The 20,376-nt window shown below is 40.1% G+C and overlaps 1 protein-coding gene across 4 annotated transcripts in view; it reads left to right on the top strand.

The window, feature by feature from the left end:
• Positions 1-4,287: 4,287 nt before the first annotated feature.
• RIC1 (RIC1 homolog, RAB6A GEF complex partner 1) overlaps positions 4,288-20,376 on the top strand; it is a 57,448-nt gene continuing 41,359 nt past the window's right edge. For 3 of the 4 annotated variants that reach the window (XM_075021582.1, XM_075021585.1, XM_075021583.1), the window contains exons 1-2: positions 4,288-5,014; positions 15,915-16,022. In XM_075021582.1, coding sequence (XP_074877683.1) covers positions 4,874-5,014; positions 15,915-16,022 — 249 coding nt within the window. In that variant the 5' untranslated portion in view covers positions 4,288-4,873. The remainder of the gene's footprint in view (positions 5,015-15,914; positions 16,023-20,376) is intronic. The other variant, XM_075021586.1, reaches the window with a different exon arrangement.

A 20,376-nucleotide genomic window follows, 5' to 3' on the forward strand; every position in this document is an offset into this window, starting at 1 on the left:
CTTGTGTGAAATGACATACCACTATAAAATGGATGGTGAGTATTTACAGGAAATTAGAGAATGATCTGAAACCAATAATTATTAACTGCATAAACTTACAAATTATCAAATGGTAAAGAGTTGCCAAATGATTTTGTAACCATTTGTGAATAATTGCTAGGGAAAACAGGTGGAATGTATCTAATTAATTTTATTACTTGCACCTAACTTTGCTCAGAATCAGGTTTTTATTTTATTTAACCTCAGCTGGGTGTAAAAATAAAAAATTTGACAGAAAGTGAGTATAAACATAACCATTAATCCAAAAGAACTGTACTGGTCTATCCCAGAATGACTGAATTCAGATAATGTCTGCAATAATCAGAGTGATTTTTCTCTGTGCTTTAATAAAACTCATGGCGCTGCAGCTGCCTAGACTTAGCATTCAATCCACTGTGGGGTTTTTTTTGTTGTTCTTGATGTTGTTGTTGTTGGGGTTTTTTTTTTTTTCCTTTTAAAATACATAAGATTTTCCTGTGGTGTTATAGCATGTTATAGCAAGTAACTTCCCTTTTACTGTTTGGTGGTTTTTTTTTTAATTACTGATATTAATAATTTGATATTTCCTTAGATTTCATGTTTAAGGATGCTAACAACCATTATAATTCACTCTCTGAAATCATCTCTGTGGATGGTCTATAGGAAAATGAGCTGAATATTTGCCCTACCTTGTTCTGTTTACATGGCTCTGTTCTCAGTGAAAAAGTTCATTTTTGGTGGGTCAAAGGATGACTAATGAAACAGGCAGTTTAAATAACAGGCTAATCTATGGCAACCTTCACATTTCAGCAGTAGAAATCTGCAAGGTAAAGGACTCATTGGTTCCATAACCAGTTCTAAGAATTCAAGATGACTTTAAATAAAGATATTTTGATGTACATAGCACAGATGTTCACGCATTGTCACACAACTTCTGTGGCTTATGTGACGTAAAGCCTGCATCTGTAAGCAGCATGGCAAAAATGTCATGCCATTGACTATGACCATGCTTCGCTAACAGTCTAAGGTTTTTTTGGCTTTGATCTACATTGCTGGTAGTGATAATAGTGGAGGGAGGGATCTTTCTTTTGTTTCAATTTCACATACAAGGACTGACCTTCTGTAACTGTTCATGCAACAGCTGCAGATATAACATTAGGTGAGAGCTAGCTGCACAATCTAAATGACAGTTCATGGCAATAGCTGCAAAGCAATGCCAGGAGTCTTAACAGTGGTAACTGTGTGGAATACCTACCCTCCTGCAACATTTTCATCCTGTATCTACTTTTGCCACCAGCAGTGTCCTCTCCTTCCTTTCACTAGCCTGCTAATATCAGGACTTAGGTATATAGACTTACAATATCTCAATGCCCCTAGATGTTCCCACAGCTCTGCATGAGCTCATCCTTTTCAGGACACAGCTATCTCAAGAGTGCAGTTTCCAAAACAACATGGCTGTCACCGAGTAGGCAGCTGCAAGTAACTCTTGTCTTCAACTAGGTGAACTTGATGACAACTGACAACTGACCTCTGTGTATAAACGGCTTTCACAGTTCTGCTGAGCTTTGTTATCACAGCCTTGCTGCTATATCCTGTAACAGTGCCTTGGTAGCCACTGCGAGATCTGTTCAAGAAACTCTGTGAGCTTGGTGCCCTGTGTGCATTTCATTTCTACACAACTTTTGTTGTGTATTTATTATTGTTATTATTATTTATTATGAATTATTATTCCCAGAGTTACATTCCCATACTGCTACACTGCGAAATGTGCTTATATTTTTGTACTCAAGTACAAACAGCCTATGACTACAAAAAGTCTATTATTACCAAATTACCATCCTAAGCATCTAAGTATGTTCTTGATTCAGGCCACAAAAATGTACCAAAAATGACATAGTTTAGATCATATTCCTATCACTGATGTGAGGATTTTGATAGTCGCACTTTTAATGAAACACTGCACCATCATTATTTCTAATTTCAATTATGTGCCTCATGCCTTTCCACAGAGAAAGCAACAATAGCAGCAATGCAAACATTACAAAGACATCAGCCCATTTACTTTTTGCACAATGTACAGTTACAACAAAATGCTACAATGTAGTTGTCACTAACAGCAGTAGCTGTTTCCTTCATTAATGCTGCTCTCAGCACACAACCTGGCATTGTTCTGCAGGAACAGCACGAGCTGGAAGCATGTTTACCTCTTATGTGTACACATGCATTAGGATGCTGTAGCACTAACTAAGGAAGCTACAAAGTAGTACGAAAGACATGTAGGTCCCTTACGAATTGCTTCATGGATTTTCTTTGAGAAATTTCTCTGTACTTTCATCAAGATGAACTTGGCAAAATCTAATTAATCCAGAAGAAGGACAATTCTAAAAGTCCTACCTATTCTTCAGGATGTATTGTGCCATTTATTTTGTAATATGAGGAACGGAAGGCGTGTTAATAAATGAGATGCTGCTACACTCCTGAATATTATTTTAATTTCCTAATTTAGAAGGCTAGCTATCAAAAAAGCAGGCCAAAAAGGGTTCAGAAGAGAGACTATAGCAAGGAAGGTGTTTGTAGCAGAAGTGCTGACTGGCACCTATCTGGCAGCAGTGAATTTGATGGTAAGGCATTTCCAAGTTGCCCACTTAAAAGTCATGCGTACAAAATATCCTGGTATTTTGCTCCTTCACTATATTCTTTTTCATGGCATAATACGGTTTTGTCTGGATTGTAATATACACATCTTTATAACTCACTTCTCATTTTGTGTTTGTGTTCAGACAAATATTTCAGCTGGAATGGGGTATTCATATGGTAACAACAACAATTTATTGGCATAAAAATGTTTGTCAGGAGAGAGCAGGCCTTAGGCATGGGGAGAGACCATGTTCTTTGAAGGGAACTGGATAATTTGCATCCAGTGAGACCTGTTTCAGGACAGCTCAGTCCAGAGGAACTCCTCTAGCAAACAGTACTGGGAGACTGGTTCAGTAAACTTTCCTGATTTCTACCAGTAGCTATTCTTTCCAATACAGGCACCGCCCTTGCAACGGTGTGGACATCTACCTTTAGTTCTCTTCCACCTCCATTTGTTTTCCAGTTACAAGAGAAGACTAACAAGTCTCATTCACTACATCTAAAGCTACAGCTTTAGTTTCTACTTTTCATCCTTCACAGCACGTTCTCCTGTTCTCTCCTTAGCGTGCGAATAACAGCATTTGGGCAAGCATGGAAACAAGATTAAGGAACAGGTCTCGGATGGAAAATAAACTAGCAGGAAGAAAAAACCCAAAGTTTCTTTAGGTTAATTAGATCCTTGATCCAACTCGTCTCTTGGGAGAAATGTTTGTGGCAGCACCTGGCAGCAGCTTCACGCCAATGCCACGATGCTGCAGACACGCAGCGTGAGCAACTGTTCCCTGCGCCTGTGCTCACCTTGTCCCCAGAACACGGCCTCGACGGCAACGCCCGCGCTCGCAGGTCCTTCTCACCCAGACTTCTCTTTATCACCTACAGCAGCCCTGCCCGGCACCCCTCTGTCACTAAACGACCTCTTCATCTCCCAAGCTGCCGGCTGGATGCGGAGGGGACCTACTTCGTGCGAAGGGTCCGACCGCACCCGGCCCCGACGCAGGCCGGGGCCTCCCAGGGCCGTGAGGCGTCAGCAGCCCCAGCGCCGGCGGCAGCCAGAGGCCGAGCCGTAGGCCGGCACCGCAGCCTCCCGGCTTGCCTGTTCGGGACGTGCCCTGCGGGCTCGTCCGGGGCCGGCGGACCGGACGGGACGGGACGGGACGGGACGGGACGGGACGGGACGGGACGGGACGGGAGGAAGGGCGGCCCCGGCCCCGGCCCCCGCAACCCTCCTCACCCAACCGCCCCCTGCGCATGCGCAGACCGCCACCAGAGGCCACCGGACACACCCCGCGCTAACTGGCGGACGGCGCCTTTGCGCGCTTGCGCAGAATACGCCTCCCGCCTCCCTCCTTCCCCCTTCCCCCCTTCCCCCCTTTTCCCCTCTCTCCCCCCTCCCCCTCCCTCCTCTGCACGCGCATGTGCATGCGCTCCACCGCCCATCCCCTCCCCGCCTCAGACGCCGGCGCGCGCCTTTTCGCCCGGAACCTTGACACGGAGTCTCTCGGGGCTGGGGGCGGGAGCCTCGGAAGCCTCTGACGTCACTTCCGCGCGGTCCCACGGCCGGGGCCAATGGGCGCCCCCGCGCGTGGTCCCGCCCCGCCACCGCCCTCCCCCTCCCTCCCTCCGCTGCCGGGCCGCCGTCGCGCTCGGGGCCGCGGCGTTCAGACGCCGTAGCGGGGGAGGAGGAGATGGCGGTGGGGGCCTCGGCGACGACGACAGCGACACGGAGAGCGGGCGGGCGAGGCACCCGCAGGAGGGAGGAGCCGCCGCTGCAGCCGCCGCAGCTCCCGCGGGCCCGCTCGGAGCAGTGACCGGCCGCCTCCCCCACCGCCTCCCTCAGGCCCCGGCCCGCTTGGCTCTCGCCCCTCCGCGGACTCACCTCTGCCTCTGCCCTCGGCGGCTGCGGCGCTCCCCGCCCCCACGCCCGCGCGAGAGCACCGGCGGCGGCTGGGGGCGACGGCCCGCGACCCCCAGCGGCAGGGAGGCCTCGGCCGCCCCCCTCCCGGACGCGGGCGGCAGCGGTGAGCCGAGGGGTCCCGTCGTCTCGCTGGTGATTATGCGTGACGGGCCCTGGGCCGGTGGTCAGAGCCCTTCGTCTGGAGGCCGTCGAGCGGGCAGCGAGCTCTCCTGCCTCTCTCTTTCGGCTGATGTCCCTGCCGTCCCCCGCCTAGGCTAGAGAAAGCTGAGAGCCCGCTTCTCGGGAAGTGGGAAATCTACAGCCATGTATTTTCTCAGCGGCTGGCCCAAGAGGCTTTTTTGTCCTCTGGAGTCCCAGGAGCAGCCTCTTCACATCCAGACGGATCCCCAGAGAGCTTTCTTCGCGGTGTTGTCCCCGTCTCAGCTGAGCATCTGGTACTGCAGGGTGAGTATCCATCCTCCTGTTAGCCCTCAGACCCCACTCTCCCAGCTGAAAAGCCCTCTCATCTGTAAAGTGGTTTTTTTTTTCGTTCCTGTTCCAGAAAGGGTTGTAAAATTTGGGACTAAAGCTTACAGATGATTTCCATTATTTGTGAATCAGAGCTGTTAAGCCACGATATTTACTGATAGTAATGTCGCATTGAGAAAATATGTAAGAGCAATCTGCTTGGAGTTAACACCTGTTATTCCTGAAAATGAGACTTATAACCAACTATTTTTTATTCACTTTGACTTTAAATAACGCTTAAGCTTAATATAAAGAGTGTTTGTAGCAGTGCCTTTTTTGCAGATATGCTTCATGTCTTCTGCCTTCATATACCCTGTGTTTTGTATAAAAAAAATGAATGTAGGAGGTATGAAACGCGGTTTTTATGAAACACAGAACAGACTATAACATTCTCTGTAACAGTATAACACAGAAGTTCACAAACTTTTCTTTTTATGAAAAGTTTAAAAGTTTTGCGGCCCTAAACAGAAGAATTGTCATGGCTTTTGCATGGAAGTTGCTGCTCTAGCAACACCTGCTCTGAGACTACATATATAATTGACATTAAATCCCTTGCTTTGAATTCACTTGGAATTAATGTTGTAACAAAAATGCTGTTTGTCAGTTTGATTTGATGCAGCCAATGAAACAGCTATGACATTGACTTTAAATTTTGATGCTGGATCCCTTTAAATACTGCCTAGATTAGACTCTAGATCTGTCTATAAATATCTCCAACTCCAGATAATTTACAGAGTTCATCTCAGGTTACAGGAGAAAACTAACAATCCAATTTTAGAAAGCTGATACTGAAAGGTATCAGATGACAGTCATAGCATTAAAATCTTGTTTTAAATTATGCTGAGATTTCATTGCTTTACCTTGTGTTGCACTCTGCATGGCTGTTCATTAGTTCCTGGGTGGGGTGCTGATGCTTTTTTTTAACCTATATCAGTAGCCAGCTAGGACATACCAGCCCAGTAACTATGCTGTGTGAACATCATCATGAGGCTTCTGTTTCCTTACGTTTGTGGCATGTAGTGTAGATAAAGCGTACACCCTTCTAGCTTTTGCCAGTTGTTAAGGCTATGGTTGTAGTCCATCAGCAGAGCACAATTGATTTTCTTTTCCAGGAAAGTACATAAAGAAGAACAGGCTTGTGGGATGCTTCTCAGGATGTGCCTTGTTGTCTAGAACGTAGTTTACTTTATGGTCTGTTCCTCAGGACAACGTTCATTAGCTTACATGTTCATTAGCTTACGTGCTTGGACTTGTTTTGAAGTGTTAAATGTTGTATAACTGGCTACAGGCAGAGCACTAAAAGAATTCACTCAATGCAGAAAAGTTGAGCAAACTTACAGGTCATTAAAATGTTTTAAATATATTTTAATTCAGTATATAATGGCTGCTTTTGAGGAAGGTGCTGACTTTGCCAGTCTTGATCACTGATGATCTTAGACTAAAAAGGATGTTACAATCTCACCACCTCTGTGGACATCCAGCTGTTAGCAATATCCTGCAAGAGAAAGGTTTCTGTTAAGGGCATTTTTTGAGAGAATCTCTTGCATTATTTTTTATGCATGTAGCTGGGGTTTTGGGTGGGAGGTTTTTTGTTGGTTTGTTTGTTTGTTTTGTTTTTGAAGGTGAAGCTTAAAATCATATGTTGGACTTGATAATAAAGTGAACTAAAATTATTGCATTCTAGAAAATGTTTTCATTTGTCAGAAGGACCTTCTTTGGAACAAGGCTAAGTTCTGGTCAGGTTGAATTAATTCAATTTCTTGAAGTAGAAGAGCTTTCACCTAATGTTCTTGTTAAGACTTACTACTGTCTCAACTATATATGAAGGTTTCATGTAAGAATGAAGTGATGATGCTGGTGAAGTTCTGTTTTGAATTTTTCAAGGGGGAGGCCCTTTGAAATACTTCCGGGTGTTTGAATTTACATTCAGTATGTGTATTTTTCAAGTGAAGTGGTAATGTTTAAAGCTCCTTTTCACCTACTGTGTGCTAAGAACTAATGGAACTAAGGAAGGTTTATCCAAAGTGTGGATTGTTTTCTGGTTTGGAAACAATATAGGTACTAAGATTAGAAACTGCAGTAAATGGTGTAACTAAAAACAGATGGAATTCTGTTAGTGGTTTTGAGCAAAAAGTCCTTGACTATTTTACATGTTATTTTGTAGGGAGAGATTGGATTGTGGATAGAAAAGGCCACTGATCAGTGGTGAATGTTTTTGATCTTGCATCAGTATTGGTGAAAGATTTTTGAACATGCACCCCCAATATGTGTACGTTTATTTGTTTATGAATTATATGCATGTGCTACTGTACTAGTATGCATGTTATCAAGCATACACAACATAGAAATTAAAAAATAGAGTAGAATAGACTATTTCAGTTGGAAGGGACCTACAACGATGATCTAGTCCAACTGCCTGACCACTTCAGGGCTCACCAAAAGTTAAAGAACATTGTTAAGGGCATTGTCCAAGTGCCTCTTAAACACTGATGAGGCCTGGGGCATTGACCCTGTCTCTAGGAAGGCTGTTCCAGCATTTGAAAAGAAAAAAAAAAAAAAAAGAATGAGGTAAAGCTGAAATAAACAAATTTTTAAAGTTTTACTTTATTTATTAATGGTACAAAAAATATTTTCTTCTTTCGCCCCAATGGATTGTATTAAATGCATCTCACTTTGGAGACTGTTCCAAGTATTTTTCTTAAATTACAAGAAACTATTGGCTGAGGTACCTCAGAAGATTCCTTGACACTAAGAGCCAATGAAACCGTTCTCGTTGACAGCATTGGAAAGCTTGTCAGTGTTTTCATTCTGGTAATGTTAAGTACTTGGATGCTTGAAGTGAGAAACTTCAATTCATGAAAGAAACTTTCTGAATTGCTAAAGTGAGGTAATTGATGTTTAATAGATTGACTTGGTTACCAAAGGTGATGTTTCGTGAGGCAGCTGTGCATTCCTAAGTGTTGTGATCTTTCCCGCTTGCACCTGTATTTTAGTGGCTTTTGGAGTGGACTAGTGATGGCTTTTACAGGGTTGTTCAGCTTGCTGAACAAATAGAAGCATTTTTTTTCAGCTCATGAAGGGATCAAAGGAGTATTGTAGTTGGCTTGTTGAAAGTGTTACTCCTTTAACAGTAGTGGCTTTTAATTTTAAGTTGGTTTGGTTATCTGGCATCATAAGAGCTTGAGGCAGTACAGGGGATTCTAGCTATTCACCCACAGGGCTCTAGATATTAAGGGAAGATGTATGCAACAGAGGAAGGAGGTGTGATAGATGAATGGAGTTCCCCCTTGAAGTGTTGAGGAGTGAATTGTGTCCAACAAGAATAATCTGATGACGTATTTGTATGTAAATATAGTTCAGCCTTTCCTCTATTTAATCTTAACAAACTTGTGGCAATGACAGGAGTAAGTACTGGACTTGAATATTTAATGAAATTCCTGGAGGTTGTTGGATTATCTGCTATGACTCTGCTAGTCAAAACCAGTTTTGTAAGCTCTTTGAAGACAAGAGTAGTTTGCCCCAACTACTCATTTTGAGGAGCATTTCTTAATTACCTAGGTGCTTATCAGCTTGTGATTTACATCCGTGCTTGTTTTTAAAGTTTCCTGTTTTTTTGTGATGATCTGATGTTGAGTCAGATCACCCAAATGAACTATAAGCTTATGGGAAAGCATGCATGTCAGAATCCTAGATTGCCAAATAATCTGTATTCATGCTAAATGCTGAATAAGTCTATATTCAGGCAGCTCTCATAACTCATTCTTATGTGCTTTCCAGTCTCTAGCTGTTCAGTATTAAAGTTGCACTTGGTAAGTGCTTTAAATCTAAGCATACACATTATTTAAACAAATTGGACAAAACAGGGGACTATGCCTGTGTTAGTGAAGTGATCTCTGTAACCTGGAATTTTGGCACGCTATAAAAGGAGTTACTTGTGACACTAGTGCTTATAGTTCATACACTATATGAATAAATATGTTTAAAAAAATGCATTTGGTTTTGTAATTTTTTTTATTGCGGGTGGCCATTAAAAGGAAAAAAATAATTGTTTTCACTGTGCTTTCAGGATTATGCTTTCGTCTGTAAGCAGAATAATTTACTGAATTATTGTATGTGGCCTTTTCCTAAATAGGATTAGATACAATCTCTATAGTGTTTTTTTCTGGAATTTGGCTGCAAAATGGACAACAGGCATCTTGGTAACGATGTAAGTGGTTGTGTATTGTGAACAATATGACACAGATAGCATCAGTGCAAACTAAGGTGTCTTGCTGCTTCTGCTGTGTTTTTTCCTTAGTAATTTAACCCTGAGATGCTAACCTCTTACTGATACCCATCAGACTTTTGTCCAAGAAGGCCATTTCTTTTTATATGTCAGTAACAGTAACAGTTGTGCTGTTGCTTCTATTGTAAAGATGTATTTGTGGTTATATAATTAAAGAAAAGAGAAATACCTGTTAGACTGATGGATTTAGCATGTGAAATGTAAAATTGTCATGTGAATATTTAGTAGGCCTTACAAGGTTTTCCGTGTCTCCTGTATTAATATAAAATAGATAACATCTGAAAGACATCTGAGAATGACTTGCATGAAGAGAAAAGCGTCCTTGGTTATGAGTTTTGACTCTCCCATTAGCTGCACATAACAGAGTCATTTGCCAGTATGAGATCAGAGATGTGGTTAGAAAGTCTATTCTCCATCACACACAATTCCATTTAATAAAAATTTAAGCGCTTGGCAATTTATGGAGCTGAGGAGCAGTAGAGATTCATAGAATATGGCCGTTCTTATTGGCAATGTTTTTGAGCGGTAGGTTAACTGAAAACTTCAGCTTGGGAGAGGTAGTGATTGACAGTTCTGATGCACTTTGGTTTTTTGAACTCTTTCACAGTACCTTACGTGAAGCACAGTATTGGGAGCTGTGTCTGCTGTGTTTGTTGGATGGATACTCTGCTGGTTCTGACCTTTCCAGCTGCTTTTAAAACTGAATTAAGAGAGTTATGTTTTTATAATTAGCTCTGCTTTTAGAAATTCTTTTATCACCACCTTCTATCTCTGTTACTGACAATATGGTTTTTTGTGGTTGTCTTTTTTTGTTCTGGTCCTTAGCGATGAATTTTCCTTATGCATGCATGCTTTTCTTTTTTCCATCTAACCTTTCTGGTTTATTAGTTTATAAACCTACAAAGCTTCAGCCTTTAAAGTGGAGCACAGACTAATGACGAAAATGAAGTGCACAGTGTCACCAGGCTTTTGTTCTGTTTTCTCCTAGCCTTGTCTTTGTCACTTAGATCATAAGCTTATTAGAACAGCATGTTTTTGATTTTTGTCTTGTGCCTATAGCCTAGTGAAGCGTCGAAGCATTTGTCTTAAAAGACTAAGCAGAACATTTGTGTTTTTGAAAGAATTTGCCTCTTCATTCTAAATGAGATCAATTTTTGATGTCTAGAATAGTAAATTGTTAGAGGCTGAGGGTATTAGGATTTTAACGATTATCTATGGCCTTGCAGGTTCTTGTATTGATGTTGCATTAAAAAACTGAAACCTATACATAATACCATGTTGTCAGCTGCTAATACTGTTCATGCTCTCACCAAATACAAGAATCTTCTTCCTAGACATAAAAGTTGTGAAAAGACTGATAGTCTTCCAGATATTCAGTGTCTGAAAGCTATAATTAAATGTAAAAAATTCTGTGGAAAATAAATTAGTAATAGTGAATTCATGGCATTAAAGATGACAGTGCTTTAAAAGAGAAAAGAAAGTATTAAGGATTGTGAAATTTACTTGGGTTTAAAATTCAAGTTACTTTGGATTAATAGTTACAATAAAAAGAGCAAAATAAAAAATGGAATTCAGAGCTGAACATGTTGACTATGGATAGGCTAGGCAAAACATTCAGAGCTTGTCAGTGTTCTTGGGTATTATTTGAGCAGAAATAATTGGGTTCAGTGCAACTGTATCAGTATTTTAAAAAATGATTTAACTTTTTGCAGTATGTAAGAATTCGAGAATGACTATCAACTGCTTGATGCAACATTCTTAGAATTTAGGCAAGGATATGATTTTGCTGTTCATATTTAATGCAGGTACAATAACTATTTCTTTGTTTCGCATAAAAATTATGGGAGTGCTGGTGTCTTACAGGAACATCCACAGGCCTAAGCAAGAGTATTACTTCATGTTTTTAGTCATTTTGGGGGTGACTGTAAATGGCAGTGTTCCTGTCTTGCTGTCTTTCCTTCTGGGTTGAAGTGGATTAATGGTAAGAGAGCAACCAAAAATAAAGGAGCACTAAGAAGTTTCAATGTCCAAGTGCATACATCCTGTTAGGTGTTTACTTCTCAAACTTAGTCCAATAGTTTTCCATTGTATTTGCTGACCCACTTAACATGTTAAATCCACTATATGTACAGTTTGTCATTAACCTGCAGGAGTCAAACAAAAGAATCCAAATTAAGGAAAACTCATTTTTTCATTATTTTATATTCTGTCAAACAAACAATGGTTGTACCTCTCTCCAATTGGTTAATGTAACATTTTCTTTGAAGCCCTTTAAACATCTCAGTTAGGACAGACACTTGCTCCTATAAGGGCTGCTGTTCAAGTCTGTACTACTTGTTCTATTTAAGGATGGCCTGTTCAGAGCAACATTCATGTCTTAGTTTAGGGTTTAAATGTCTACTTGATTTGCATTTACATCAAATGTGGTAGAATGTTTGTGTTTAGGGAACTGAAGTGGTAATATCCCATGTCTAAGCTTGCTGAGAGAATTTGCTGGAGGGTTTATATATCTTGATAGATTTCTTCATAAAAATTACTTTATATGGTTCGGTGTTCTGAGGCTACTTATGCTGCTCATAGTTATTGCTTAAAAAGGGAAATGGGAAAGATGTATTTGGCCGGGTAAAATTAAGTAAAATAGAAACAATTTTAAATTATTTCACGGTGGGTTTGGTTTGTGTGTTGTTTTGTGGTGTTTTTTTAAATTGTTTGCTTAGGTATGTTGTCCTGAGGTTGACGCAGAGCTCATCTTTCTTAGTGGAAAGTCCAAAGGAATTCATAAGGTACAACAACAACTGATAATGAAAGAAAAGTGAGTTTTAAAGTAGTTTGAGTTAGGTGTCTTTGCTCATGAAGCTAGCTTGCTATCTTACTGTTTTATAAATAGTGGAATTCCTCTGTTTCAGTATTGGCCATCCAAAACACATTTGCTTTCAGCTGCCCCTTGTGAATGTTGTCATAATATCACATCAGTAAAAAAAAGTAATGTTTTATGCTAGAAAGGCATTGTTGAGAAGCATAAAGATTTCTGAGTAAGAGCTCCTGTTTAAGGTGCTCTTGTGAAGAGGTAGCCAAGGTAGCTGAATGATGTATAAGAAGTGAAGGAGATAAAGTATATTAACTGTCTGAACAAGGGATTCTGTTTCTCTCTTTTCAGTAGCATGAACTAGAGCACTGGAGAATTTGTTTACTCTTTCATAATGATACTACTATATTATTTTTAAGGTTATCTTTCCCATTTTTTTCACCAGTTTTGTTATCCTGTGAGCATCCACCTCTACTGTTCTGTTCATAAGTGAGTGGCAGCTTCTGTTTTGCCTGACCTTACTTTCCTCCTGAGACACAAAATGTACTATATCAAAATGCTAGTTTTTCTCTGCAGCAGATTGTAAAATGCCAGATATGCTTCTTATCTATTTTGGGAAGCTTTTGCTAGTTTTAAGTTGCAATTCGAGTAAAGACTTGCTTACTCAGTTCTTTCTTCCTTAGTCTTGTGTTCTTTCTTCCCTAAGAACTGAAGCTGTTTACTTTTGTTCTGTAGACAATTTTTTTTTTTTTTTTCCAAGTAACTCTTTATTTGTTAGGTCACTTGCTAGGTTTCTGGAATCACCAGTTTCTCCAAAAGATGTGGCTCTACCATTAACATTTCAGCAAGCAGATTTTAAGCATTATAAAGAAGGAGAATCAATATCTTCACTTACAGTGCACATGTTTCATTAGTTGTCTTTAACTAGATTTCTTTATAATTTTAGTAGCTGCATGCAGAAGTGTAAAGAGGGAAGAACCATGGAGCTTTCATGAAGCTGACATGGAGAGTTGGTTCTTCCAACAGAAACAAATGTAAAGGTTTAGGGAAAATTCTGTGTAATAGAATCTAAACCCCTACTGTTTCTGTACAGGCGATGAATTAAGTATCTAAAACTAACCAGAGATAAGTATTGTGCTAACTAGGCGCTTATGTTTGTTAAAAGATGTCTTTAATGGCTTGCTCTGCTTGGGGGAAGTAATTAAAATTAGGCTGATATACTCCTGTTTAGAGAACATACTCCTGTGCCATTATACACCTTCAGTAACTTTAAATGTAATAAGTGACTTCAGATGTAAAATGACCATTTATCTTTCTCTTGCATGAGCAGAGCAGGATATCAAGCTGCCCTTCTAGCTTAGTTAACCTTGTAGCAGTTCACACTTTTGTGGGAAGCTTGTGAACAGGGGGATAAAGTTTGTGTGTTAAGGTTTTCCTCACATGCTTTTGAGTTGTGGTGTATGTGGAAATAAATTGTATCAGTGAAATATTTATGCTTTAACCATTAGCTACGTACCCTTTGTGACATATTGAAGTAGAAGTGAGTCTGCTTTCTAGTAAGAAGCTACTTAAACTGCAATAAGATGAAAATGATTACTTGCACTCTTAATGATAACTCCTTTAGTCCTCATCTGTAAGGCACAAAATGAGATCAGTCTAGAAGTCAATTTGTATAAATATTATAGGTGCTGTGTATACAGAAAGTTCCTCCAGGTTCTAAGGTGTAATAGCAGCTTGCTTGTGGATAAATGTCACAAGAACATTACAGTATAAACACTGTCATTATGTTCTGTAAAGTAGCAATATAGAAATAAAATTGTTGTGCATTAATGAGCTTCTAAAATATTTTTTGCCTGCTGCTAAAATGCTTGAAGCACAGAAGTGCTTTAAGATTGGTCTCCAGATTTGCACTAATGATGCAGATTACCAAGATTGTACTGTCACAAGGCACTTTTTCTCTGTATATCTAAGGCATTTAAAGTGGGTCTAAGCCAAGCAGTGAAAGTCTGTGTAGTTCATGAGAACAATTAGTAAGAATCTATTAAGAATAATTAGTTATCTATTTAATGTTAGAGAATTTGATTTGCAAGTATCTGCAAAAGAAGCCACATGAATTGAAATGGCTATAATAGTATAAATAGTTCTTAGGGTAAAGATTAGTTTGCTTGTTATACTTTACAGTTTAAATGTTTAACTTTATTTTTGATAATTTATTTATGTGTGGGTGTGAAATTTAAGTAATAATGCTGTTTACAGGATGCAAAGTCATACCATGAATTTACCAAGGCTAAGACTGCCTGTGTGACATTAATTCAGCTCCTTATTTATATGTATGGTGAAAACATTTGATTACTTTGTTTCATACTATTTTTCCTTTTAAATTAATTTGTTTGTAACTCTACTTTTTCTTAAGGGAAACTGAAGCAACTGATGCCAAATATGATAGCAGTAGATACCCACCGAATTCTGGGGTAGCACACACCCACTTGATTTCTGGGTAGAATTAATGTTTTTATATTTGTTGTATCAGCTTCTGCTGCTTGAGCAAGTAAACTAACTAGGAACAATAGTAAGTTGCCATCACCTGTGGTCCTAGTGGTGGATGACAAGCTTTGCCAAGCAGTTTCATGATTACTTTCAGCAAAAAAGAGTGATTAGCCTTTTGGTTCCTTTCCAGGGGCTGAAGGAGCATGCTCTTTTTGGTACAGTTTGCTGCTACAACTCTGAAGAAAAATTGACATTGATAAAGTTAGGGACAGCTTCTGTTATGAAGATGAGGGGAAACTTCTTTTAAAGAAAGAAAAATGTGGCTTGCTTAATTGAACTGAAGGCTGAGGCAGTATAGTTGTCACCTTACGACTATATATGCACATACTTCTCCATCCCCATCTCCCAGTGGTGGAGGGTAGCAGAAGGAGGGATGCCTATCTAAGCTGTAAGCTATTACTGGTTCAAGAGCAAGAAAGTGCAAACAGTTCTTAAATATATTTCAGAAGGAAGATTGTTTCTAAGCATTGGAGCAAGGAAGGCTAACTTTCTATTAGGTTTTTGTGTCAGTGCTCTCAACTGCTTTCATGAAAGGGAATGAAGACTTAGTGCCTACGGTAGCTTTTTCTGGGCTTCATGACCCCAAAACTCTTCTCCATTCCCAGGAGGAAAGGTGCTAATGAGTGCATGTCATCATATGCAAAATCTTTTCAGCAAACTGTAAAGGTGGATTTTTTGCACAATTTCTGGCAACCTGTTCTTGAAGAGGTATGAAACAGATTTCCTGATTATCATTCTCTTTAATACAATGGCCCATGCATTTAGTAGAAACTAAGCAAATCATTGTACCAAATACTCTATAGAATATTTCATCCTAGTTAATTCAAAGTCCTTTTCATTATAGGAGCCTATTTGAGATGCTTCTGTTCATCTTAAGCGTCAGTCACCCTTCGTCTAACTTGAAACTACTTCTGTATTCTGTAATGGCTCCTTTCTGGGCAAATGAAGTATTTTATTTAAATATCCAGGTTTTGAAGGAGTGAGATTAGGAATGACAGTGTGGCAGTTCTGCATAAACACCCTTTAAAAGCACCATCATGTAAAGCATTGTCAAATATACACTAATTTTTTAACCTCACTCTTTAAGGGAAATGTGTTGTTGCTGTTACGGAAATATAGTTGCTTACAGTTATATCACAATATAACAACCATCCCATTCCTTTTAGATATGAGATATAATTATTTTTTTTTTCCTCCAGCCCAGTGTATTAATCGTAAGCTACAAGGAACTATCAAAAGCAGCTTCTCAGTTTGGACCTTATAAACAAGCAGAGTGGCGGCCTGACAGCACCATGATAGCTGTTTCAGTAAGTAGGGTTTTTACTTCTTACTGCAGTTAAACTATTACAAAGAGAGTTTTGTATTACCAATTTCTGCTTATGCAAACTTGCAGATTGTATGTACATTTAATTGATATTTATCTTGTAAAAATATATAATAGTACCAAGGTTTTTTTGAATGATAGAAGCTTCCTTTAGTAGTTTTCATTATTTTTTTCCCCTGAAGAATGAACTGCCATTCTTTGTATTAAAATTATGTTTAGATGTATTGGCGAGGGGTGATCCAGCATCTCATTACTTTAGTAATCTGGTCACAAAGAATAAGGGAATTTGAAGACATGTGAATGAAAGACATAGTTGAGAAGTTAGATGACATAAGCATATTTAGCTTGATAAATAGGGTTTACAGGTGTTTGAGAAAGATAGGTCTTAAGAGGATGAAACTGTGGCTTTATTAAGGTGCAGTATCTTTTGGTGATTAAAAAAAATTGTAAGGCACTGAGAACACAGAAACAAGGGCAGTGATAGGTGATACGTAGACTCTTCTGTTAAGAGTCTTGAAGGTAAAGATGAGATCTTGTCTCACATGGAAATAAAATCTTGTTTTGTAGCTGGTGCTATGCTCACAGCGGTGGACTATTTCAGTACCAGCATTTAAAAATTCGAGGTGCAAAGTAGACACAACAAAGGTGAGAGTAGGGTTTATGGGAGTCAGAATATAGGATGATACTCTTCGTGACTTTTGGTCAGGTCTTACATTAGGACCAGGTCTTAAATTGGGTAAGTTTCTTTTTCTAGCTTTTAAAATTAAGGCTATTGTATTTAAGATTTTCTTGTGAGAAGGTGCAGAAGAAAAGAATGATATCATTAAATTTCCCCATCAGAAGTTGATTATGTGGAATGACAAACTGGGTAACAACTACTGTATTTGTTGGTACACAGACTTCATCTCCCAATATAAACCATCTTTTGTGCTTAAAATGGTGCCTGTAATGCTTTGTAGTTTTTAAACCAACCAGATATTGTTATCTTAGTGGAAAATACCAGACGGTTTATGGAATAGATTGTGTCTCTACCAATATCATCACGACTCTAAATCAACTAAACTTTCTGTGTTCCCGTTTTCTTGTGTGCAATGCAGGGGTAGACTTTTCTGAGTAGCTGGTTTAGAATGTTTAAATCACCTAAAAGGATCTCATGAAATCAATGCAGTGAAGTATTTCTGATAGTGTCAGATTATATATTCAGTTCGCAAATGCTTATAGTTACCAGCAAAGGCAGAAAGGAGACTTCTGTAACATTTAGAATCATAGAATCATTTAGGTTGGAAAAGACGTTAAGATCATCGAGTCCAACCGTCAACCATGCCCACTAAACCATGTCCTGAAGTGCCTTGTCTATGTGCTTTTTGAATACCTCCAGGGATGGTGACTCAACCACTTCCCTGGGCACTGTGTTCCAATGCCTGACAGCCCCCTCAGTAAAGAAATTTTTCCTAATATCCAATCTAAACCTCCCCTGCCGCAACTTGAGGCTATTTCCTCTCATCCTGTCGCTAGTTACTTGATAGAAGAGACCAACACCCACCTCGCTACAACCTCCTTTCAGGTGGTTGTGGAGAGCAATAAGGTCTCCCCTCAGCCTCCTTTTCTTCAGGCTACAGAACCCCAGTTCTTTTGGCTGCTCCTCATAATACTTGTGCTCTAGACCCTTCACCAACTTGGTTGCCCTTCTCTGGACACGCTCCAGCACCTCAATGTCTTTCCTGTAGTGAGGGGCCCAAAACTGAACACAGCACTCGAGGTGCAGTCTCACCAGTGCCGAATACAGGGGAACAATCACCTCCCTGCTCCTGCTGGCCACACTATTTCTGATGCAGGCCAGGATGCCGTTGGCCTTCTTGGCCACCTGGGCACACTGCTGGCTCATATTCAGCTGGCTGTCAACCAGCACCCCCATGTCTTTTTCTGCTGGGCAGCTTTCTGCTGCCACTCTTCCCCAAGCCTGTAGCGCTGCATGGGGTTGCTGTGACCGAAGTGCAGGATGTGGCACTTGGCCTTGTTGAACCTCGTACAATTGGCCTCAGCCATCGATCCAGCCTGTCCAGATCCCTCTGTAGAGCCTTCTACCCTCCAGCAGATCAACCCTCCCTCCCAGCTTGGTGTCGTCTGTGAACTTGCTGAGGGTGCACTCGATCCCCTCATCCAGATCATTGGTAAAGATATTAAACAGAACTGGCCCCAGTACTGAGCCCCAGGGAACACCACTTGTGACCCACTGCTGACTGGATTTCACCCCATTCACCACAACCCTCTGGGCTTGTCCATCCAGCCAGTTTTTTACCAGCGAAGTGTACACTTGTCCAAGCCATGAGCTGCCAGCTTCTCAAGGAGTATGCTGTGAGAGACAGTGTCAAAGGCCTTGCTGAAGTCCAGGTAGACAACATTCACAGCCTTTCCCTCATCCATTAGGCAGGTCGCCTGGTCATAGAAGGAGATCAGGTTGGTCAAGCAGGACCTGCCTTTCATGAATCCATGCTGGCTGGGTCTGATCCCCTGTTTGTCCTGCACATGCCATGTGAGCGCACTCAAGGTGAACCACTCCATATTCTTCCTGGTACCAAGGTCAGGCTGACAGGCCTGTAGTTCCCCAGATCCTCCCTCCAACCCTTCTTCACACTGGCAAGCCTCCAGTCCTCTGGGAATCTCCCCTGTTGACCAGGATTGCTGATAAATGATGCAGAGTGGCTTGGCAAGCTCCTCTGCCAGCTCCCTCAGTACTCTTGGATGGATCCCATCTGGTCCCGAAAACTTGTGAGTGTCCAGATGGCATAGTAGGTCACTATTTCCTCCAGGATTATGGCGGATATATTCTGCTCTCCATCCTTGCCTTCCAGCTCAAGGGGCAGAGTACCCTGAGGATAACTGGTCTCACTATTAAAGACTGAGGTAAAGAAGGCATTAAGTAGCTCAGCCTTTTCCTCATCTCTGGTGGCAATGTTCCCCTCTGTATCCAATAAGGGATAAATATTCTCCTTGGCTCTCTTTTTATCGTTAACATATTTGTAAAAACATTTTTTGTTGTCTCTTACGATAGTGGCCAGATTGAGTTCTAGCTGAGATTTTGCCTAATTTCATCTCCGCATGACTTAACAAGATCCCTGTACTCTTCCTGAGTTGCCTGCCCTATGAATAAAAAAGAATTTACTATGAATAAAAAAGAATTCTTCAATTTTTTAATACAGCATATCATCACAAGTAAACTATCTAAACATATTTTAATTATACCTTTATGCAGTAGTTCAGAAAATATTTAAATTGTTATATCGAATTACTTTGCATGTTCTGTTTTTCTGTGGTGTTGGGATCCATGTGCTCAAGAGACCTTATGGTTTAGTTGACAGTCAGACTAGCTTTAATTTAGTTACCAGTTCAGTTACCATGCTTTCAAGTTTTTCTGCAGCTGAATATATAGTGTTCTTTTTGGCAGGTGATGTCAGAATCTAAATGCCTATAGAGTCTCAGTTTGTAAACTTGAGTTTGACAAATTAAAATTTGAAATGGTCATACAGTTTATAAAACAATGAGTGTCATGAAATTTCTAATATTCTTCATGTTTCTTATGCTTATATTGCATCTCCTGGGTGTATATATACAAATAATATAGTCAAGTATGTTTGTTATGGTAGTTTTAACACCAGTTCTGTTTTGCAAGTTTCTTTTAATAATGCTTTTGGAATATATGTGAAGTTGAATTTGAAACAGTTAAGGAGTCCTACTGAAAGACCACATTTACAAATATTGGTATTTTTGTTATAGAGAGATGGGGTGGAAAGGCAGTTTTGGGAGCTTAATAAAGGTGTTCCTGCTGATGCATGATACTTTTATCCCTAACTAAAACTGTGAACATCTTTCCAAGAGAATAAACATTTTTTCCCTTCTTTGTGACTTTTTCTTCAGAAGAAAACTAACGAGTACAAATGAAGGAGCAATGGCAAAGCAAGTTATTAATTAAAAAAAGAATAGTTTGTACGATCAGTTTTGTTGAACTGAATTAACTTCAGTTAATTACTGAAGTCCTGTGCAATAGCTAAAAATACTAGTTTGAAAGCTGACTTAGGTGATTTAGTTTCTACCTGTTGTTACCTGTGCTCTTGAGTTGCTTGATTGTAGTAGTTTTATGTAATAACAAAATTATGTTGTACTTTGTTTTTAGGAAGGTGAACAAAAGGCTTAGTATGTACTTATTAGCCAAGTGGTACATTCACTTTTTTTTAACAACATAGTAATGGAGACTGTAGTCTGTATTTAATGTCCACTAGAGCAGTGATGCACAGCGTTTGTCGTTTCTGACTGCCAGAGTGTTCAGAGCATCCTTTTGA

The sequence above is a fragment of the Buteo buteo genome, chromosome Z (genome assembly GCF_964188355.1).
Source record: "Buteo buteo chromosome Z, bButBut1.hap1.1, whole genome shotgun sequence".
Lineage (NCBI taxonomy): Eukaryota > Metazoa > Chordata > Aves > Accipitriformes > Accipitridae > Buteo > Buteo buteo.